Source organism: Chiloscyllium plagiosum, chromosome 31 (assembly GCF_004010195.1).
Source record: "Chiloscyllium plagiosum isolate BGI_BamShark_2017 chromosome 31, ASM401019v2, whole genome shotgun sequence".
Classification (NCBI taxonomy): Eukaryota; Metazoa; Chordata; class Chondrichthyes; order Orectolobiformes; family Hemiscylliidae; genus Chiloscyllium; species Chiloscyllium plagiosum.
Window position 1 is genome coordinate 10,947,011 of NC_057740.1, and position 24,086 is coordinate 10,971,096.

The window sequence follows — 24,086 nt, forward strand, 5'->3', positions numbered from 1 at the left end:
CTGCCCTAGCCAGCAACACCCACATCCCATGACTAAATTCTTAAATATCTAGAAATTTGGTTTTCTGACTACTGATATAATTTGATTCTAGACCTCAATGGTGGTGAACAGGGAGGATAACATGACTAGATTCCCTTCGGAATAGGCCCTTCAGCCCAACAAGTCCACACCGACCCTTCACCCAGACCCATTTCCCTCTGACTAATACACCTAACACTATGGGCAATTTAGAATGTCCAATTCACCTGACCTGCACACCTTTGGACTGTGGGAGGAAACCAGTGCACCCAGAGGAAACCCACGCAGACACGGGGAGAACGTGCAAACTCCACACAGACAGATGCCCGAGGCCAGAATTGAACCTGGGTTCCCGGTGTTGTGAGGCAGCAGTGCTAACCACTGAGCGACCATGCCACCCCAGCAACAATCGCTCCATCCCTGGATGGTCTCGAACCACCAACCTTTCGGTCAACAGCTGAACGTGCTGACCAATTGTGCCACAGAGACTGGCTATTGTCAAGTTCAGTCACTTGCTCCAAATAAAGGATGCAGCTGTGAGATCCTGTATAGATTTAAATACGCCTTCATTTCAGTGGTATATGAGTCACAAGTTTGCCTCCAGTCTTGTGCAGGAAGCCTTCCTCATCTTTATTCACAGTATGCATTAGCAGAGATCCTATTCTGAACCAGAAAATATCCTCAACTTTATTCTCAATTTTTGCACTTCTTATCATCATATAGTCCATCACAAACTCTCCCTTTCCTCAAATTCTCTGTCTCCTTTCAGCCGATATATATTATAATCCTTCTGAGGCACTGTTAACCTTCAGACTTCCATAGCTCCCTTGACTACACTTGCCCATACACTGAAATTGACAGTGGTCTTGATCATATTCATTCCGTCTCCCATAGTTCTACTCTCATCCCTTTCTCCTCCTCCCACAGGTTACAAGTGTTCCCTGGAAAATGAACCAACAGGTCCATGACCTGTTCTCTCATTGGAGAAAAATAGAGAGAGATAGACATCTGGTGATGTGGTTAACATGAGGGTCACCATACCTCAAGCGAGGAGTGAGGTTAAGAAGGCAGGAACTTCACGGTAACTTTACTGTAAATCTGATATCAGCCATCCAGCTAATAGACTCTTAAGGTAGGGCAAGTACAGATTTGGTGACACTCTGCAGAACTTGCTATTTAAGCATGACGCAAAGTTTTTATTTTAAAACTCTACTCTGACCTCTATGTCCTTGGCCTCCTATTATGTCAATGAAGCACAATTGAAGAATGAGCACCTCAACTTTCAACAGACACCTTCAACATTTTAAACTCAACAACTTCAGATCTTATGTCCATTTTTGTTTAGAACAGCAGGTACTGGTGAGCGTTCAGTTGCTCCCACTTAAACCTTCAAAGGCCTATCTTTCATTTCTTTACTTGTTCCATTTCCATTCCTTTTACCTTGCACCATCATCCCCTTTGTCATTTAATATCTTCCACCTCTTACCCTATGGCTGATATTCCTTCTTATCTCCACCAACCTCTGACCTGCACTCTGGAGCATTCTCAACTATATATTTTTTTTGCCAGAGAGGTCACTGACCTGAAACATTACCTCTGTTTCTGTCTCCGCAGATGTTGTCCCACCTGCTGAGTATTTCCAGCATTGTGTGCCTTTTCCTCACACTCATTCGTGGGAATGTGGTGTCACTGGCTAGGCCAGCATCCTTTGTTGCCCAAAGGGCAGTTAATAATCAACCAAATTGCAGTGGGTCTGGGGGTCACATGTAAGCCAGACCAGGTAAGGAAGATAGTTTCCTTAATGAACCAGATGGGTTTTTTCCAAAAATCGGCAACCATCAGTTTTGTGCTCATCATTTGATTCATCATTCCAGATTTTAAAAATTAAAGTCAAATCCTGATGTAATAGTTGGAACCAGGGCCAAGTAGATCTCATTGACTATGAGATCTTTGAATGGGGTTGTTAGGGAGCCCTGGCTGATAAATATAAACAGCCATTTCAGGGAGTCTCTTCATTCTTGGGACTTGCTCTGAGCTGGCTGGTCAGAACCTATATTCTATGCTCATGTAAATAAAGAGTGACCTGGTAATATACCAATCTCCATGGAGTTACTTCATCTACCATCTTTGGTGCGTCATGGTGGCTCAGTGGTTAGCACTGTTGCCTCACAGCACTAGGGTCCCAGGTTCGATTCCAGCCTCGGGTGACTGTCTGTGTGGAGTCTGATTCTCCCCGTGTCTGCGTGGGTTTCCTCCGGATGCTCTGGTTTCCTCCCATAATCCAAAGATGTGCAGGTCAGGTGATTTGGCCATGTGTTAGGTGCATTAGTCAGAGGGAAATGGGTCTGGGTGGGTTACTCTTTGGAGGGTCGGTGTGGACTTGTTGGGCCGAAGGGCTGTTTCCACACTGTAGGGAATCTAATCTAATCTTCCATGTCCAGCTTCAAATTTGAATCTCTAGACACTAGCTGTGTCTCTACATTAATAGTCTAGCAATGGTATCACTAGGCCATCGCCTCGCCATAATTAGTTATTCATTCATCATTCTCTTGCAGTTTGCAGGACACTTCTGTACTCAAAATGGCTGCTGTAACTAACAACGCAACATACACTGTACCTCAAAATTAATTCGCTGGTTACTATCTATTTATTGCAAAGTACTTTGGGATGACAAAATTGCAGTAAGGCCCTAATTATTATAAATTCAAGTTCTTTCTTACTGTTTGAACATTTGCCGTGTTGTAATTGCGATGCTCTTATTATCACTGCCTGGTCTCATTAAGAAGTTTCCATTCTCCATGCTTTTCTCCAACATTACCTCAGCCTCAACCCGTGAGATCTTATAATAGCAACTGGAACAGATCAAGATAAGACATAGTTAAAACTTAACAGTACTTAATTAAACAGAATGCTGTACATGTGCAATGCCAGCTTTCACATCAAATTCTTTTGTCTGGTCTTTTCATAGAGGTGTTGGCCACTTCAAACTAAATAGGTGAGCACTTTCATTAAAATATTTGACAGGAGGATTTCATTTAAATGTTCATGGGATCATAATGCAGGGTGTTGTTTCCAGCAACTAATGTTTCCAGGCTCACCCAGTGGTTCTGAAATAATCCCTCCACCTCAAAAGCCACACAAATGTAGAAAATCCCAACTCTAATCTCTGGATTATACTGATTGGGTTATCAAACTAGAATGACAGTTAGGCTTCACAGTTGGGCTAGAGATGATGAAATTCATCCAATGCTTTTGATTTTCATCAGTAGAGTACTGAAAACAGTAGATATATCAAATGAGGCTGGCATTACGCTGGAACATGATAGCTTCCTTACGTCAGAAAAGTTTGTCAATGGAAATTCACCAATTTGCTGATGCACTGGAGTGCAGGGCTGTATGGAGTCAATTCCTTTAGCAGAAGGAGTGAAAAAAATAAAATTGAGGAGTTTGACATACATAACCTCTCCTTTCCCTCTCTGCTCTTTGTTCCTCTTCACCAACTCAAGAATCACACCCCCGCCACCAACACACAACCACTCCCCCCAACACACCCACCGACCCCCTGACCTTCTACCCCAGCGAGATACCTGGGCAAGTTTTCCACATCATCATAGACATCTTGAACAGGGTCTGGAGTTACTGGTCGTGCTGGGAGTGGTGGAGGTGTCGACTTCCTGCGTTGTTTTATCTCTTCCTCCAGTACCTCCTTAAGTCTATGAAACTGTCCAGGAAGGAGATCCAGTTTGGGAATCTCCAGCTTCAGAAAGAAAAGTAGCATTTAGATCAAAACAACCATACCTAATATATGTAAAATATTGCAGTTCCTTAATTAAAACCTTGCACCTGTTTAGACGTTTAATATTAATAGAGTTTGTAGCACCACTTTCCTTTGGCATTGCTCATGGGTACAACACTATTTGCATCACTTACTTTTTAACTGGGCTGACCCTTAAAGGTCATCACTCAAGCATTCCTTAGGAATTTCTATAGTTATGATTACTTGTGAATTGCTGAGGTTAACTGGAGGTGAGTAAATTGCTCATTTTTGAAAGCAGAGTGCCCTTTTGAAAGTTGATATGCCTACCTTGAGCACAAAATGTACACAAAATAAGGAGAGGGAGAGCTCCCTCTTATGGACAAACCAGTCCATTTAAACTTCTTTAATATGAATTCTACCTAGCTGCTCAGCATTCACTGCCCACAAAGGTTCCTGAAACAGACTAGTCAAAAAGTTGAATGGTCCCTTCAAGTCACTATACAAAGCTCACTATTCAGTTTCTATTTGGTCTCAAGTTACTGCATTGCACTGATTCTGAATGTTCAGACCATGTTTATTCCACCAGTCATCCAGGCTATAACTAATGCAGACAGTGAAATCAGAATAAGAACTGGATTACCTTTGCAACCGTGTGAATAAAGCCTTTCCACTGCTCTCGGCTTTCCAGGCTATCTGTCTACAGAGGAATGAGAAAAGACGCAATTATAAAAAGTTGTTGGAGTTGAGGTTTGTTTTTGTATTTCATCATGGACATGAGTTAAAGATCCTCAAAAGACAACTGAAGGATTTGTAGCTTTAATTGAAAGAGTTCACTACAAGAATTTGAGATTGCTTCTATTCACACTGCACGGTAATTTTATCCATGTCTAGATGCACACAATGCTGATGGAAGAACAAAATAAAAGGAAGAAGGAAACTGAATGCCTTGCATTGCTCAGAAGTGTCAAAATCAAAATGATTCAGTTTCACAGTACTTCACATGAACATAGCAACCATTTTACACAAAGCAACATCTCCCAAATGAGCATTAAGACAAATGAACAGTCAACCTGCTTTTTATTTGTTAAGGTCAATGACAGCAGAGGAACTCAATACTCCTTCTAAACGAGAATCTGAACACCCACTCAACAAACAAATGACACCTGAGTTTCAGATCTCGTCCAAAAGTGCAGAAAAAGAAAGGGAGGGTAAGGAGGCTAGAAAATACGACATTAGTGCTTTTTGGCTTTTCCCTGTTGACTAATTGGCAGGCAGTGTTCTGCTTTAAGACATATTTATGTTTCTGGTCTGAGACAGTGCCCCTAGTGAATGATACACACTTCAGGAATTTCTCTAGTGTTGACACATATACCGTGGGTGAAGTACTGACATCTTTCTGAGTAAGGCACGTAACAGGAACATTGCATGAGATAAGAAATGTTTGCTGGGGATATAAATGCCCAGGGACAGAACGGTGGAATTCAAGATCAAAATCAAAGTGCTACCTTTAATTTAACATCTCCTTGCTTCAGCTTCAGTATTAAGTTGGTTGCTTGCAGATCCATGTCATGGCTGTCCTCACTCACTATAGCTACAAAGTCATCAAGATTGATTTTCTCAATATACTGAAAAAAAAATTTGAGAAGTGTTTCTCAGAGATTATGAAGTGCTCAAATGTTATGGTGCATTGACTATGTGTAGCAATGTTACAGTATAAATGAAGTGGTGCTTTTGCATTCACAAGAGCTTTCAAGATGCAATTCTCTCAGGCTCCTCTAGGGGCAATCAACTCAGAGAAGCCACATAAATGGGTGACATTGGTCATCATTACATGTTGTTGAATGGAAGCAGGTTCAGTGTGCAGGCCTCAGACAAACCATTGACATGGTTTACCAATCACGAACCTGTACCCACTTTCTCCAGCTTTAATGGAATCTACAGCTCCCAAGACTGTCCAACAGCAAATTAAATTTCCTACCTGCTCACACACCAGCCACAGAGACTGTGACCACAGTAAGACTGGAGATATTTATACCAACCACTGGGTCTATTAAAAGTAACTGGGTGACAAGGAAAGTTGAAAGACAGAGAACAGAGTCTCACGGTTGAACTGCAATTCATGTGGGAAATCCAGGAGTGTAAAGAAGTGAGCTATAGACTTCAATTTATGGATTTGCAGAATAAGATACCTCTACTAGACAGACTTTTTACAGACCTGAACCACAGGAAGCAGGAAAATCAGAAAGTGAAGGGGACCCACCATTCAGAACTTTTTCACACACCTTGTAACCTTACTGCAGAATATATTACCAAAAACCATGGAGGCGATGGCTGAGTGGTATTATCCCTGAACTGTTAATCCAGAGAGGAGAAAGTGAGGGCTGCAGATGCTGGAGATCAGAGCTGAAAATGTGTTGCTGGAAAAGCGCAGCAGGTCAGGCAGCATCCAAGGAACAGGAGAATCTTCTTCCTGAAGAAGGGCTTATGCCTGAAACGTCGATTCTCCTGTTCTTTGGATGCTGCCTGACCTGCTGCGCTTTTCCAGCAACACATTTTCAGCTGTTAATCCAGAGATCCAGGTAATGTTCTGAGGACTTGGGACAAATTCAAACACCAGAGCAGACAGTGAAATTTGAATTTAATAAAAATCTGGAATTTAGATTCTAATGATGACCATGAAACCATTGCCGAGTGTCGGGGAAAACCCATTTAGTTCACTATTGTGCTTTAGGGAAGGAAACTGCCATTTTTAACTGGTTTGGAGAGAGAGTAAATTTTTATTTCTAATTTCTATCACATACACCTGATACAGTAAAAACGAGACAGCGTTCCTCCAGGACCGAGGGTGCTACATGGACAGCACAGAATACACACTCGTACACGGCATACAGTTCTAACAGCAATTCAAAGTCATGCAAAAACTTTCAAATAGGAAAGAGTCTGATCATACTGATGGCTTGCAGGAAGAAACAGTGGGCGGCACGGTGGCACAGTGGTTAGCACTGCTGCCTCACAGCGCCTGAGACCCGGGTTCAATTCCCGCCTCAGGCGACTGACTGTGTGGAGTTTGCACGTTCTCTCCGTGTCTGCGTGGGTTTCCTCCGGGTGCTCCGGTTTCCTCCCACAGTCCAAAAGATGTGCAGGGTCAGGTGAATTGGCCATGCTAAATTGCCTGTAGTGTTAGGTAAGGGGTAAATATAGGGGTATGGGTGGATTTCACTTCGGCGGGTCGGTGTGGACTTGTTGGGCCGAAGGGCCTGTTTCCACACTGTAATGTAATCTAATCTAATCTAATCTGGCCATGAGAAACCGAATGCTCTGGTATCTTCTACCAGATGGCAGGAGGGGGAAGAGTGTAGTGAGGGGTGTGTGGGGTCTTCCACAATGCTCTTAGCCTTTTGGATGCAGCGTGTGGTGTAAATGTCTGTAATGGAGAGATGAGAGACCCCGATGATCCTCTCAGCTGTCCTCACTATCTGTTGTAGGGTCTTACAATCTGAGACGGTGCAATTCCTGAACCAGGCAGTGCTACAGCAGCTCAGGGTACACTCAGTGAACCCTCTGTAGAATGTGGTGAGGATGGGGGTGGAAGGTGGACTTTCCTCAGCTTGTGCAGAAAGTAGAGATGCTATTGGACTTTCTTGGCTATGGAGTTGGTGTTGAGGATCCAGGTGAGATTCTCCATCAGGTGTATGCCAAGAAATTTGGTGCTCTTCACAATCTCCATGGGGGAGCCATCGATGTCCACAGAAGAGTGGTCACTCTGTGCCCTCCTGAAGTCAATAATCATCTCTTTCGTCTTGTCCACATTCAGAGACAGGTTGTTGGCTCTACACCAGTCCGTTAACCACAGCACCTCCTCTCTTAAATGCTGACTCATCGTTTGTGCTGATGAGACCCACTACAGTCATAGCATCAGCAAACTTGATGATGTGATTCAACCTGTGCACCACTGCACAGCAGGGTGAACAGCAGCAGACTAAGCACACAGCCCTGGGGAGCCCCCGTGCTCAATGTGATGGTGTTGGAGATACTGTTTCCAATCCGGACTGACTGAGGTCTCCCAGTCAGGATGTTCAGGATCCAGTTACAAAGAGACGTACTAAGGGCCAGCAGACTCAGCTTTCCAATTAGGTGCTGAGGAATGATAGTGTTAAATGCAGAACTGAAGTCTATGAACAGTAATCTGACGCAGGCGTCCTACTTCTCCAGGTGGGGGAGGACTTCTCCAGATTGAGGGTGCTAGAAATAGCTTCATCTGTTGAGCGGTTGGGTCACTACACAAACTACAGGGTGTCCAGTGAGGGGGCAGCAGAGTCTTAATATGCCACATCACAAGCCTCTCGAAGCACTTCATGATGATGGGTGTAAGTGCAACAGGGTGATAGTCATTAAGACAGGACAATGAAGACTTCTTTGGCATCAGGATGATGATAGCCGCCTTGAAGCACATTGGAACTATGGTGCAGCTCAGGGAAATGTTAAATATGACCGTGAGGACATCTGCCAGTACGTCAGAGCATTCTCTGAGCACTCTGCCAGAAATGTTATCTGGTCCAGCAGCCTTACATAGGTTTTCCTCACATCACAAACACAGCATCTGGTCATGGCTGAGGGTGGGGAGGTGGGGTGGTGGACTTTCTCACTGCCACATCATTTTGCGCCTCAAACCGTGCATCGAAGTTGTTCAACTCACCTGGGAGGAAGGCGTCACCAGCACAAGCAGGTGATGCTGTTCTGTGGTTGGTGATGGCCTGAATGCTCTTCCACATGCTCTGGTATCCTGAAGATGGCTGTGTATTCTCTGTGCATGTGCACGCTTTGCCTCTTTGATGGCCCGGGTCAGATTGGCCCTCGCTGTTGTTATGGACACGTTGTCATCTGCCCTGATGGCGGAAACATGGATCCTCAGCAGCATGCACACCTTTGTGGTCACCCATGGCTTCTGGTTGGGGCGAGAACTGATGGTCTTGGACACAGTGATGTCGTCAATGCACTAGCCATGTACTCCTCTAAGTTGATGGAATCGCCATCGGTTGCCGCCTCCCTGAACATACTCAAGTCAGTGCGCTCAAGGCACTCTTGAAGAGCAGAAATGGTTCTGCTAGCCAGGTTTTACCTGCTACCGAACTGGTTTGACATGCCTGATGAGCTGTCTGTATGCTGGGATTAGCATAACAGAGATGTGGTCTGAGAAACTGAGGCGGGGCCGGGGTTCTGCCTTGTATGGATTCTGGATCAGTGGTGCTGGAAGAGCACAGCAATTCGGGCAGCATCCGAGGACAGGCAAAATCGGCACCAGGGGCGTTCTGTCCTTGTTGCGGTTGGAGGGGTTGGGTCTGAGGGTTCTGCCTTGTATGTGTTGGGGATGTTTGTGTTAACCATATCCAGTGTGTTCTCCCCTCATGTGACTCCAGACCCACAGAAACGTGGCTGACTCTTAATTGCCTTTGGGACGGCCAGTGATGCCTTCGACGTGTGAATGAATTAACAATCAGTTCCCAGCCCAGGGGTAAACCTGACTTGCAGATATGATGAATAAGCTGGTCAGTGAAATCCACATCAATAAGACATACCAGGCATTGGGCAAGGTGACATGACGAAGAGGAGGATCAACTGGGAACCAGGATCTATCAGGTGGTCTACTAATACCAGACTGAGAGGCTGTAAATAGGAAACAGGGGAAAGAGGGACTTCAGGTAGAGTGGATAAATTCCAAAACAACTTGAAATGGGTTCCCTGCTCACCCAACCCTGGTTTCAGGAAGTGGATAGATTGGAGGCCAGTTAACGTCAGGAAATTAGATGCTCCTGACTTGAGACTATCCCACCTGACCCTGAGACACCATTCTTTTTCAGGTTAAAATGGAGCTGCACGGGATAAGCAGGAGAAATTCCACAATAGAAGTTGCAAAGAGTCTTCAATAAAGGGGGCATCACATCTGCATTCTCCAACATACAGGCTGCACTACCCACCACCCAATCAAGATACCATTACAACGGCTGAATTCAACTGAGTCGAAGACAACTTTGTAATAGAAATGGTGTTCATTATTAAATTTAAAATTGCAACTGTCAAAGAGGCTAGTGACAAGATTACTGAAGAACAATAGCTCCGTTGAAAGAAGCATTCATTTTCGTAATGAAGGCAGAGCAGGTGTAAGCCTTTTCTGAAGCCAAGATAATATCTATTTATAAATCAACCCGTAAGTCCCTCACATACCTGGGCACCTTGTCAATTTGTCATTGTGTAGAATGAGTAAATATCCCAATCAGATTAAAAGTCTTTTCCTGAATGTTGACCTTGGAGAATCTGAGAATTTTTCTTTGAGGTTACTATTGTATCAGTAGTCTAACAAGGCAATGCAGAGTTATAAAAATAGGTTCTGGAACAATTGAATATTTTGATGGATGGCACTATAGGTTTTCTGGCTGGATGAGGTGATAGGTTTTGTTTCAATTTACTCACAGAATATGGACAGCTCTGACTAGGACAGCATTTATCACCAATCCTTAATTACCCAGAGGGCAGTTAAGAGTCAACCACTTTGCTGTGGGTCTGGAGTCACATGTAGGCCAGACCAGGTAAGGATGGCAGATTTCCTTCCCTGAGGCACACCAGGTGGTTTTTACAGTAATTAACAACAGATTCACGGTCATTATTAGATTCTTATTTCCAGATTTTTATTGAATTCAAATTCCACAACCTGCCATGGTAGGAATTGAACCCAGGTCCCCAGAACATTCACCAAGTTTCTAGATTAATAGTCTAGCAATAATACCCTAAAAGTCTTGAACATGTTTCACTACATACTTATGGTCGAAGCTATTCTTTTTAAGATCCAAGTAAAAAGATAACTTATTAAAAATGGCTTATACTATATAATGGCTAGTGGTGACATTTTTTTATACTCCTCATTTTAGCAAGTAAAAGGGAGTCTCTCCAGCATTGTCCCCTTCCCCAGACCCCAATCAACACTCTTAAAAGAATTAAACAGCTTGCTTATTCACATTGCGTTTTTTATGATACGGTACAAGTAATCGGAATCACACAGGAACCTACCATTGGATCTCGGCATGTCACCTGGAAATAAAGATGGTTCCCTCTTAGCACAGCCCAGTACTTCTTGTATTTCTGTCAAAAGAAAATTGTATGTTAAGCAAAGAAATGTGTTTCTTTAATGTATTTTCTCTCGCTTTTCTATTCAACACTCATAGCTCGATTTCCACACCCACTCCTCACCACTACTGTGAGAAACGCAAGTAGTTTAATTCACTGGCATTACTTTAGAGGCTGAATGGGACTCTCACTTTGATTTGAGTTCATTGCTGGGAACCATAGAAAATAGTTATCCACTACCTCCTGCCTTCACTGGAAAACCACTTCATCAGTCAAGCCTGTCTGTCTGGGTCAACACCGAAGCAAACTTTCAATCCAATTTTCAATCTCTATCTACTGAAGGTGCTGACTCTTCCTAGATGATGGTTCACAGCTCCCATTTCTCACCTGGAGTGGTCATTTTTCAGTGCAAGACCTGGCAGCGAGCCACATTGGGCTATTCAACCACAAATGTGCCAGTTCCATTTCTGTTAAATGAAGATGTACATCAAATGGCAACATAGTGAATGGAGGCCAGAACAGGCCAGCTAAGCCCAATCCAGCCCTCCCCTGATATCCATGCACAACTGACTTCATGTTCTTGCCTTAACCCACATGCACCAAAAGGCACTTGTGGCATTCAAACTGCTGTTCCAATTGCGATTAGCCAACTCAGAGCTGAAAATGTGTTGCTGGAAAAGCGCAGCAGGTCAGGCAGCATCCAAGGAGCAGGAGAATCGATGTTTCGGGCATGAGCTCTTCTTCAGGAATCATGCCCGAAACGTCGATTCTCCTGCTCCTTGGACGCTGCCTGACCTGCTGCGCTTTTCCAGCAATACATTTTCAGCTCTGATCTCTAGTATCTGCAGTCCTCACTTTCTCCTCGAAGATTAGCCAACTCAGCCTAGGGGGTCAATTTTGGACCTCTGTACAATTCAGTGCCACATGTTGGTATCTTTGTAGCAAAGTGGGCTCATTATTTTATAGTTCAAGAAACAGGACAAAGTTCAGTCTTCTCATCCAGTTAGTTATTTCAGCAACTCCAAACTTAAATAAGCTCTGAGAAATCTGTAAATTTGAATCCCCTTCTCAAAGACCTGTAAGAAATGTCGGGTTGGATATGGTCAGGCAATCAGAGGCTGCTTCATATTGTTCTCATCCCATCCATTCTTGTAAGGAGCCATAGTGTACTGTTAGCTCAAAAAGGGAGAGGGATTGGGAAGAGGAGGAAACTTCATCTCAAGAACAATCGGGCTGTGAGGAAGCGAGAAAATTTTATTGTGGTTTATTATATCCCATAGTGCTACAATTACAGATGTGATCAATATTAAAACTAAATCTGAGCTAATGTAAGCACATTTTTGCCTGGAACATTTTGAACAGTTGATATCCATCAGCCCGAAAATGACCCCTATAAACAAGAGATTAATGATTGCTAGAACCAGGAAGATTAAACAATGACTCTTAGATTTATCAGTCAATCATTATTTTCTTCTCATAAATGAGTTAACCAAATTTGAATTTAGTTAGAAATCATTTTAGCTCCAGACGAATTATACAAAGTGTACGTAATTGTGTTATTAAATAGCAGTCAATTACCACCAAAGTCTATGATCATCAGCTACATTCCTTACTAGAGTTTCTAAGCAGCAGTAACCACTGAAAGACAGTGGAGGTGGGGGAGTGGCAAGGAGAGAGGTTCAGATCTGGATGCACAGTGTACAAAGTGGACAATAGGAAGATGAATTTTGGTTTGCAGCCAATGTCGAATTTGATGTCCTGTATATCATCACCTGCACTCGGACGTCAAAGACATTCTGGTGGCAGCTCAAGAAGAACATGCATATTTCTGCCACTGTCTGATTTGCACCTCTGCTTCTGCTCAATGGAAGGTGTGCCATGAGAATGTCTTGAGCAAAGGCCAGTAACAATAAAGTCGTCATAGCCACAGAGGACTATAGGGCTGCTCTCTCATACAGATCTGACTGGTGGTGGATTACCCTGAGATTCATTATGTATCAGCTGAGGGGAGATATTGAGAAGGACAGTGCTACATGGTAATCTTAGCTGGTGTGAGAATTGAGCCCACTCTGTTGGCATCACTGTCTTGCAAACCAACTGTCCAGCCAACTGAGCCCCAAAGTAAAGTTCTCGCACTCTTAAAGGACCATAGGACTCCATAATTAGAGAGAGACAACTTGTGTAGGTTTAATCTGAGGTTTCACCACTCCTCAAATGAGAGACGAGGTTGAGAACGTAGAGCTTTTTTTACTTTCAACAATATATTTTATTCATAAAAATATCTTACACACACAGTCACTAAAACAGTTCAGTTCTGTACTGTAGCATATGAAGGAACAAAACAAACATTGGAGTTTGTCTCTATCCAACAAACAAACCCAAGACATTTCTTATTTATGCAAGGTTATATTTCTGTATATTTGAGACACCAGGAAGGTCCAATAACTGAACAGACCCCACTTAACTTCAGCAGAGGGAGTTCAAACAGTGGTCTTTCCCTCCTGTACCTTAACAGCACATGATAGCCTCAGGCTGTGTGCGAATTGAACCTACCCCATATGTCACTTTATTACAAAGCAGCCAGCCAGTAAACTGAGCTAAACCAAGCCCCGTTACTGCTCCATTTTCAGCAACAATGGTGAGAGTGAGGACCAGGGAGCTGCCGGTAAAGTTCCCTTTCATTTTGGCAGCGGAGCTGCATGGGAAGAGTCAAATTGCGCTTTGGGAAGGTGAGTGAACTAATATATTTGGGCAGCAGCTGAACCTGAGACACTATACGTGTAGTGTCTCCCCCAACACCGCAATCCCCCACCCCACCACCCAGCCTCCTCCTCTAACCAAAAAAAAGACTTTGTGGTTTGTTGTTAAGGCTTTTCTTTTTTTTTATCATGTGATTGGCAAAAAAAAATTCTTTTTATTCCTTCTTTGTTTATCTATTATTTGATATTGTAGTAGGACTAAGTTAAGCTTAAGAGTAAAAAATGGCAGGAGATCTCAAACACGTGTTTATGCTCCTCTTGCTCAATGTGGGAGCTCAAGGATACGGCTGTGTCCCTCACTCCTTCACATGCAGGAAGTGTGTCCAGCTTGTTATACCACATGACGGCTATGGAGCTGCGGCTGGACTCAGTTTGGAGCATCTGCGATGCTGAGGAGATCGTGGATAACATGTTTAGTGAATTGGTCACACCGCAAATTAGGATTGCTGAGGGAGAAAGGGAATGGGTGACCAAACTGCAGAGAAAGAGCAGGAAGGCAGTGCAGGTGTCCCCCGCGGTCATCTCCCTCCAAAATAGGCATACCATTTTGGATATTGTTGGGGGAGATGGCTCACTAGGGAAAGGCAGCAGTAGCCAAGTTCAAGGCACCATGGCTGGCTCTCTGTACAGAAGGATGGGAAAAAGAGTGGAAGGGCTATAGTCATAGGGGATTCAATTGTAAGTGGAGTAGATAGGCAGTTCCATGGTCAAAAACGAGACACCCAAATGGTATGTTGCCTCCCAGGTACATGGGTCAGGAATGTCTCAGATTGGCTGCAGGACATTCTGAAGGGGGAGGGTGAACAGCCAGCTGTCGTGGTGCATATAGGCACCCATGATATAGGTCTTAAAAAATGAGATGAGTTCCTCCAAGCAGAATTTACAGAGTTAGGAGCCAAGTTAAAAAGTAGGACCCGAGAGGTAGTAACCTCCAGATTGTCACCAGTGTCACGTGCTAGTCAGAGTAGAAATGACAGAATAGGCAGCATGAATGAGTGGCTTGAGAGATAGTGCAGGAGGGAGGGTTTCGGTTCAGATTTTTGGGACATTGGGACCGATTCTGGGGGACGAGGGACTGTTACAAATTGGACAGTCTACATCTAGGCCAGACTGGAACCAATGTCCTTGGTGGTGCTTTTGCTAACTTTGTTGGGGAGGGTTTAAACTAATGTGGCAGGGCGATGCGAACCAATTGAGGAGGTTAGTGCACAGTAAGGAGTAGTAAATAAAGCCTATAGTGAACGAGATAATTAAGTCAGCGTGACTAAGGGGAAGAGTAGGCAGGGAGCAGATGATGAAAGCAAAGGGACGGGTGGTCTGAGGTGCATTTGTTTTAATGCAATAAGTGTAGCAGGTAAGGCAGATGAACTTAGGGCTTGGATTATTACTTGGGAGTATGATGTTATTGCTAATTCTGAGATTTGGTTGAGGGAAGAGCATGATTGGCAACTAAATATCCCAGGATGCTTCAGATGGAATAGAGAGGGAGATAAAAGGAGTTGCATTACCATTCAGAGAGGATATCATAGCTGTGCTGAAGGAGGGCATTATAGAGGACTCGAGCAGTGAGCCAACAGAGGTAGAGCTCAGAAATAGGAAGGGTGCACTAACAATGTTGGGGCTGTACTACAGGCCTCCCAACAGCAAGCATGAGATAGAGATACAAATATGTAAACAGATTATGGAAAGATGTAGTAGCAACAGGGTGTTGATGATAGGAAAGTTTAGCTTTCCCTACATTGACTGGGATTCACTTAGTGTTAGAGGTCTAGATAGAGCAGAATTTGTAAGGAGCATCCAGAAGGGTTTTCTAGAGCGCATGTAAATAGTCCAACTTGGGAAGGGGTCATACTGGACCTAGTGTTGGGGCATGAGCCCGGCCAGGTGGTTGAAGTTTCAGTAGGGGATTACTTTAGGAATAGTGATCAGATCAGATTCCCTACAGTATGGAAACAGGCCCTTCGGCCCAACAAGTCCACACCAATCCTCCAAACAGTAACCCACCCAGAGCTTATCTTCATGTCTATCTGCTTCCTTTGCCAATTATTTTAAATTTAGATTCTTTCACAAAGAGAAACAAACAGTCTCACCATTCAAAATCCATCCAGCCCCACCATGATTCTGATTACCTCTACCAACTCTCCTCCCAGTCTATTCTTCTCCAAGAAAAACTTTTCCAATTTCTCCAATCTATCTTTGTAACTGAAATTCCTTATCCTTGGAATCATTCTAGTAAACGTATTTTCTAATCTCTCTGATGCCTTCACATTTTTCATATTGTAATGCCTGAACATAATGCTCAAGCTGAGGCTAAACTTGAGTCTTACACAAGTTCAACATAATGTCCTTGCTCTTATATTTCTAATAGGATACCATATTAGAATTAGAATCCCTACAGTGTGGAAATAGGTCCTTCGGCCCAACAAGTCCACACTGATCCTCCGAAAAGTAACTCTCCCAGACCCATTCCCCTACTCTATATTTCCTCCTGACTAATGCATCTTGCCTATGCATCCCTGAACACAGCAAATTCACCTAACGTGAACATCTGTGAACTGGGAGGAAACCCACACAGACACAGGGAGACTGTGCAAACTCCACACAGACAGTCGCCCAAGGCTGGAATTCAACCCGGATCTCTGGCATTGTGAGGTAGCAGTGCTAACCACTGAGCCACCGTGCCACCATGCTTTATTCACTGCTCTCAACCTGTCCTGCCACCATCAATGAAATATACACCCAGGGCCTTCTGCTCCCACAACTCACTAAGGTTTACATTCTTTATTTTGTATTGTCTCTCCATGTTTTTTTTCTATCAAAATGAATCCCCTTCCATTTCTTTGCATTGAATGTCATTTGCCACTCATTCACTCATTGGACTAACTGGCCCATGTTCTTCTGAAATTCTAATCTATCTCCTCACAATTCAGAATGATGATGTGCATGTAGCTTAATTAGTCAAGCATACTCACACCTGCCAAGAGTTTCTCTTCCTCTGCAAACTTTTGCCATTTTGTTGCTGTTTATCTGATTAAGGACATGTGGTGTTTTTGTAATTTTAATACCAAACTCTGTATAAAAACAGCTTGTTTGCAGCAATAAGGCGAGTAGCCTGAGAGAGCTCTTCGAGGTAAGAGCTGGCGCTGCTAATCTGCTAAAGGTTTTAGAACCTTAGCTCAAGCCTGGTTTGTTGGTATCTATGTTATAGTATAACATTGATGCCTTTGGTAAATAAAGATAATAACTTAAACTACACTATCTGTAAGATTTTTATATTCCAGACTACCACAGAGTACAATGTGTGGGACAAACCAAGAGAGGCTTACAGGTTGAGTCCATCAGGGATTTCCTGAGCGGTCTCAAATAGGTACTTTAACAGAAACAGTAAGATGGGTTAAGGGGCTCTTTTTCAGGTTGGCAAGACATAACCAGTGGAGTTCCACAGGGACCACACACAATATATGTTGATAACTTGGAGGAAGGAAAAGAATGTATTGTAGACAAATTCGTAGACAACACAAAATAGGTGGAAAGACAGGTTGAGAGAGGGATACAAGTAGTTTACATGGAGATACTGATAGGTTAAAAAAATGGAAAAACGGTTGGAAAAAATAATGTAATGTGGGAAAATGTGAAGTTGTTCATTTTGAAACAGAACAGAAAAACAGAATATTATTTAAATGGAGAGAAAGTGCAGAAAGTTACAACACAAAGGCGCTTTGGGACTTCAGAGCACAAAACACTGAAAGCTAGCATAGAGTTTCAACAGGCAATCAGAAATGACAATGGAATGCTGGCCCTAACCACATGGGATCAATGTGGATTTCACCAGTTTCCTCATTTCCCCTTCACCCACTTTATCCCAGATCCAACCTTCCATTCAAATTTGTATCCCTTTTTATTCTACAAATTGAAACTTTGCTCATATGTTGGTTGTGTGGCACCATATCAATTACCTTTCAGAAATTGATGTCCACCACATCAAAAGACATTTTGTGTTTTTCCATTTGAAGAGTACACAAGGACAGCAGTTGGAAAACCAGTTTCATCTGATTGGAGTGTCTTAGTGGGACTGATTGCTCTCATGTGTACTAGCCTGGATTCGAAGGACACACTTAAAGAACCATCTCCTAGTTACCCCTGTGTTACAGGTTAAGACCCACTCAATGCCATGTGAACCAAATGGAAATCAGAACACCAAAAGCACACACTCTCACCCTGAATGCTGGAATTCAATCGTGTTCAAAGGAAATCAGAACAGAATCTCAACCAACTTGCAAACCAAGCACAATGAAACTGACTGCCAAAATTAATGTTGCTGGCAAACTCCACAGAAACAGCTACAACATTCAACTATCCACTCTTCGTGAACAATTCAGCCTGACCTGCATATCTTTTGCTTTTACTTTTATGTTACTGGACTGACCTTATATCTAATCTGTCTGTATTTATGCCGCATTACTAATGTTTCTCACCTTTAATAATGAACAAACTCACTCTTTGTTAATTCAAGGAAGCTTTGTTAAATTAGCTCCTTTTAAAACATAGGATCATATGGAGCTGGGAGAAAGGAATTCACAAGTTATGGTTTACTTAACCTTCTGATCCAGCCTCTTAGGAGAAGCATGAAACTGTATGCAGGATTTGACATTTCTTGTCTGACTTCAGTCTGTATTATGGTTCTGATAATGGAAACAAATAGGTCCAAAATAATTAAAAATCCCACTAAATAAACTGGCTTACCAATCTATTGTTTACCAATGACTGAAAAGAAATCCCATTAAACCTTGGTGAACAGGGCATAATTAAGAAAAGCCAGCTCAGATTTGTTAAGAAACGATGACATTGATTTTATTTATAGTGGTTGTGTCTAAAATATTTTTGTCAAGGATATGTTAGGTGACCTTTGCAATCTTGCGCAGTAGTGTACACAAAACTATAAGAAACTATCTCATCTAGATTGACAAGGGCCCAACCAGTTTCCGCCTGTGCTTATTAGAACCAAAAACAATGACTTTAACTCAGTCAGCACGATCTGGCAGTTAAAACTATCATGGTTACTTACGGCTGACTCCACATGGTTCAAAAGCAGCTGACTGATGTAAATCAAGCAATAAAGGCTTGGAAGTAAATGTTCTCCAGGCCTCATGATTAACCAATTCTAGAGATCTGACTACTCCATTCCCACCAACTTATCTCGTCCCCAAGTTAAAATCAGAGTTGATCTGAATGTTTTCACACATTTGCTCTGTTTCTCTTTATGTAATTTAATGACGAAAATTAAATCTTACTTATTTACATGAAAAATCCAAAGAAACTGTTAAACTATTAACTACATGAACGTAGAGGCCCAGGGAAAGTGCAGAAAGACTTACAAGAACAATACTGAGAACTACTTAATGATGGAAATTAAACTTGATTTGTTTACATGAAAAGTCCAAAAGAACTATTTAACTATTAATATAGGAATGCAGAGGTACTAGGGAAGGTGCAGAAAGATTTGCAAGCACAATAATGAGAACTGAGCAGTTAGAAATATGAAGAAATATTGAATAGACTGGGGAGCTCCTTGTTAAAGAATGATAAGGATGAGGGGTTGTCTAAAAGGGGTTTCCAGAGGGATAAGGCAGAAGCAAAGATGATGCCTACATTTTTGGACAAGTCCAAAACTAGAGACAATCAATATATTATGGTCACTAATAAATCCAATAAGGAACAATGCAGAAAGTGGTTAGAAGGGACTTTGCAAGAAGGAATTTCTGATGTTACCAGCAATCAAAGGACAAAAACAATAAAAGAGACGTACAGCACAGGAACAGGCTCTTTGGCCCTCCAAGCCTGTGCCAATCATCATGCCCTAACTAAACTACAAAACAAACCTTCTGCCCTTATTTGGTCCGTATCCCTCTCTCCCTCCCTATTGATGTAACCATCCAGATGACTCTTAAATGTCACCAACATGCTGGCTTTCACCACTTCTTCTGGCAGTGCGTTCCAGACTCCTGCCACTCTCTGCATGAAAACATCCCCCGCACATCTCCCTTAAACTTCCCCCTCTCACCTTGAAGCTGTGGCCCCACATATTTGAGACTCCATCCCTGAGAAAAAGCCTCTGACTATCCACCCTGTCTATGCCTTTCAATATTCTGCAGACCTCTATCAGCTCTCCTCTTATCTGCTGTCTTTTCAGTGAAAACAATCCTAGTCTTTTTAACCTTTCTTCATAGTCAATGCTCTTGATGCACTTAAGAGGAAACTAGATAAATATATGAGGGAGAAAGGGAGAGAGGGAGAGAAGGTGATGCAAATAGGCTCAGATTAGCAATTAATGGATGGAACATAAATAAATCAAGACATGTTAGATAGGCTGAATGACCTATTTCTTTTCTGTAAGTTCTATCTACTGTGTCATTGATTGCTGAGAATGTTGCCGCACCTATATTACAAAACCTTTGACCCATGAAGCTTTGTTTCAAACGCTGATCAGGAAATGGGCTTTAATCTCTAAGTAAAAATGCAGTCCAAACCAAGGTGTGGGAGCTCCAACTCTCCACTGACTTGCATTAAATATGTAATACAGATCATTAATTACCTGATTAAATATACAACAAAGGAAAAATGTTGCCTTTGTTTTAGTCAAAACTGGCCACCTCATTCTGAAGCCATACTGATGGCTGGTTGGAAACTGGATAATATGTCCGACTGGTTCAGTAGGGAGCAGTCTGTTTGCCTGGTGACAGTACAGGAGGATTTACTCTGCATTTATCTTATACTGTACCTAGCCCAGAGTGCTTGATAAAATATGATGGAAGAAACTTTATTTTCTATCTAACCAAAGCAAGACAACCAGCAAATGCTTGGCACTGACATAGGTTTTGATCATGGAAAGTATTCCATTTCCCAGCACCATCTCCCACTTGGCAAACAAAAAAGTCCTGACTTACATTTTTAAGTTAAAATGAAAGCAGATGTTTTGTGACAAGTGGCCCTTTTTGAAAGATATATTTTCAAATGGAACAAACACCTCAACACAGTTTCTCTGCAAGTTTCCCCAGATTGTCACTGTGACTGCAGTTTCATATAAAATGCCTGACACGGTGATTCCAGTTAAACAAAACAGTTCAGATGAAAGATGTCCGATCCAAAAGGTTACTGCCGTCAGACTTGCTGAGTATTTCTAGCATGTTCTGTTTCTATTGAAAGAAAACCTGACTTGCACAGGGCCTGTCATTCTAACGTCACAACAATCTGCATGGAGACTGTATGTCTATTTGATCACATAATGACAAACAGAATACCTCGCAGGGCCAAAATAGAGATCATATTTCATAATGTGACTCAATGACGGAGAATGCTGGTAACACCCAGCAGATCAGACAGCATCTGTAGAGAAAGGAGAAAGGTTCATGTTTCAGGTCTTTTAACCCTCTGCCATTTTGGGCAAAGGGGTCACATTATCTCAAATGGCAATTTTTGTTTTCCTTTTTTCCATGGAGTTTGCCGAGCTACCTGAGTGTGTCCAATACTTTGTGTATTTTTTTAATTTCAGATTTCCAGTGTCTGCAGCATTATGTCTTTTACTTCAGCGTGTGGTTTGATAAACTATTTGCTATAAACTTCTATTCTTTCTCTTAAATAAGTTTTTGGATGGATTTTATATTTCTACTGCCAGTTTTGTTGTCTGCTGTATGATCTGCTGTCAGTATCAAAAACTCTCAGATCATACAGGAAGACAGGAAATAGATTAAAGCTTTCTTCATATTGATTCATCCACATACTTTACATGGTTTATGGCCGACAGTTCTTTCTCAACGAAAATGTAAACAGATCATCTGGTCATTTACTGTATTATTGCTTGTGTGGTGTTGCTGTACAAACGCTGGATACTGAGTTTCCCACATTATAACTTTGACGTCAAAAACCACTTCACTGGCAACAAAGTTCTTTAGGATCTCCTGAAGCTGTGAAATGTTCTATAGAAATACAACTTCTTTTCTTCTAAGATATAAGGCAAAGGAACACTAGTAAAACAACAAATGTATGATCAATATTTGGAACTTCTTTCCAAAGTGTGCTAAATGCTCAAAATAAACTGACAAAACAGAATACTGGTATTAAAAAGTCGAGAATCACTTCAGTAACAGTTGGATGATATGGCAGAATACTAGAATTATGACCCAGAATAAGCCAAATGTTCTTCCCTGTTAATATTTTACAACTTTCTCTTTCAGTTCCTACATCTAATTGAAGGGAAAGATTTCAAAAACATGAACTGTCAGCAAGCTGACTGCAGTGTTCAAACCCTCCAGCTACCCAGGTCCAAGACTGAACTTGACCGGTGATCCAGAATCTGAAACTAAGGTTTTGAATGCCAGCTTTTAATCAAAATAAATGAGCAATGTGCTTAGGTCTTTGCGTAAAACATTTGCCTTTTGTCCCAAGAATAAAAGTCAATTACAGCATTTTGAGGAAAGGGAACATCAGGGAAGAGGGATTTACTACATAAAGATTTTTTTAAAATTTCCACAGGTTAATAATAATCAACAGAATATTTAGCAATGTCCAATTGCACTGTGTTGAGATCAGAACACCTCTCCCTTCTTGATTGTAAAGATTAATGTTTTGGCTAAACCTCTGCCGGTATATCCAATCAATAGATATACTAAATAAGGAAAACAAAGGTTAAACTAGGAATAAGACGAAGGAATATTTCCAAACATAACAGAGTAATTTTTTGATTGAATTCAGACATTTTAAGCTTATCCTCTCAATTGTCTTGCCAAACAAACAAATAACAGGTACCTTGAAAATCAAATTTATATTTATACACTAGGAATAAAATTAAAAGTTCAAAATTTAATTACTAAAACAGTGCACATTCAGCTCAATATTCTTTTTATTTTATGTTATTCAAACTGGTTTACAGTTTGGAACGACAATGTAATTTGACTTAAACATTTCCTCATATTTCCCAGTGCACAAACACCTTGTTTGATACTTACATTACATCTTCAATGGCACGCTCAAATTTCAGGTCAATTCCCAGAAATTCACAAGAATCAACCCAAAAGATAAACCTAAAAGGCAGATCAAAGCACTTCTGTTGTCAATGCATGAAAAGCAGACAATGAATCCTTGGGTCACTGTGCTGTAGACACAGTCTGCTCTGAGTTAGCTCATTCCACCATAGAGTCATAGAGGTCTGTAGCACAGCAAAAGGCCTTTCAACCTAATGAGTCTGGCTGGCCAATAGTAAGCATTTAACTAACATATGCTTCTTTGTATTGGCATTACAAGTGCACATCTAAATCCTTCTTAAAATGTTATGAGAATTTCTGCCTCTGCTGCTGTCACAGTTGGTGAGTTCCAGATTCCTACTGTTCACTAGGTAAAAATGTTTTCCCACATATCTCTTCTAAATCTCTTGCCCTTGTTTCAAATCTCTGCCTTCTGGTCACTGATCCTTCCATGAAAGGGAAACGTTCCTTCCTGTCTACCCTGTCTATGCCCCTCAAAATTGTATGCATCTCAGTTATGTCCGCCTCAGCCTCCTATGCTCCAAGGAAGACAATCCCAGTCTGCCTAATCTATCTTCAGAATCAAAATTCTCCAGTCCAGGCAATATCCAGGTAAATTTAGCTATAGCTCATTTCTGGATCTATAGATTAGGCAGGTGAGCGCTGCTCCTTCGCCAGGTAGCTAGCGGGACAGAATCATAGGATACAGCATTTATAGTAAAAATTGTTTATAGTAAAAAAGCTTGTACTTCCAGATAAACCTGTTGGTATTGTGCGATTTTTAACTTTGTCCACCCCAGTCAAATACTGGCATCTCCACATCAATATGCAAGACATCTAACGTATAGTCTCAAACTGTCTGCTTTCCCAGTAACACTACTTTTATACTCAGTGTCCACCCCTTAACCATCACCACATTATTGCTACAGAGCATCACTTTCTACAGGAATTGCTATGTCAACACCATATTTACTTCAAAGGCACCTCCAACCACATGGTCTCTGCCATTATGAAGGACAAAAGCAGCATGTACTTGGAAAAAGCATTACTTCCTTTGAAATCTATTCTGACATTGGAATAGATTATGATTTCTCTATCCCATGACATTTCCTTCCTTTTCTTTCTGGTTAGTAGTAATCAGGAAAGTGATGGAGATGGGGGCTAATGCACTTGAATATCAAGTGTTGGTTGAGGGGGGAAGGGAAGGACCGGTTTTCTCTTTTTAGAGATGGTTATTGTGTTAGAGTTACAACATGCTGCTGATTGTCAGCCCTTATCTGAATGTTTTCCAGGTTGTAGGTTGACACAGAATGCTTTATTAACAGGGAAATAGTAAATGGAACTGATCACTGTGGAAACATTAGTAAACAGCTTCACTTTTATGACGGACGGATGAAGTAGTTGAATATGATTAAT

The 24,086-nt window shown here is 41.9% G+C and overlaps 1 protein-coding gene and 1 long non-coding RNA gene across 5 annotated transcripts in view; one reads left to right on the forward strand and one right to left on the reverse strand.

The window, feature by feature from the left end:
* The window catches only part of LOC122565212, a 67,790-nt gene extending 45,602 nt beyond the window's left edge, over positions 1-22,188 (forward strand). For both annotated transcript variants that reach the window (XR_006316113.1, XR_006316112.1), the window contains exon 3: positions 21,885-22,188. This is a non-coding gene — a long non-coding RNA (uncharacterized LOC122565212). The remainder of the gene's footprint in view (positions 1-21,884) is intronic.
* LOC122565211 (signal-transducing adaptor protein 1-like) overlaps positions 1-24,086 on the reverse strand; it is a 67,380-nt gene that overhangs the window by 40,007 nt on the left and 3,287 nt on the right. For 2 of the 3 annotated variants that reach the window (XM_043720954.1, XM_043720953.1), the window contains exons 2-6: positions 10,838-10,909; positions 5,281-5,400; positions 4,416-4,472; positions 3,606-3,775; positions 2,739-2,870 (exon numbers count right to left, since the gene is read on the reverse strand). In XM_043720954.1, the coding sequence (XP_043576889.1) occupies positions 2,739-2,870; positions 3,606-3,775; positions 4,416-4,472; positions 5,281-5,400; positions 10,838-10,909 (551 nt within the window). The remainder of the gene's footprint in view (positions 1-2,738; positions 2,871-3,605; positions 3,776-4,415; positions 4,473-5,280; positions 5,401-10,837; positions 10,910-24,086) is intronic. The other variant, XM_043720955.1, reaches the window with a different exon arrangement.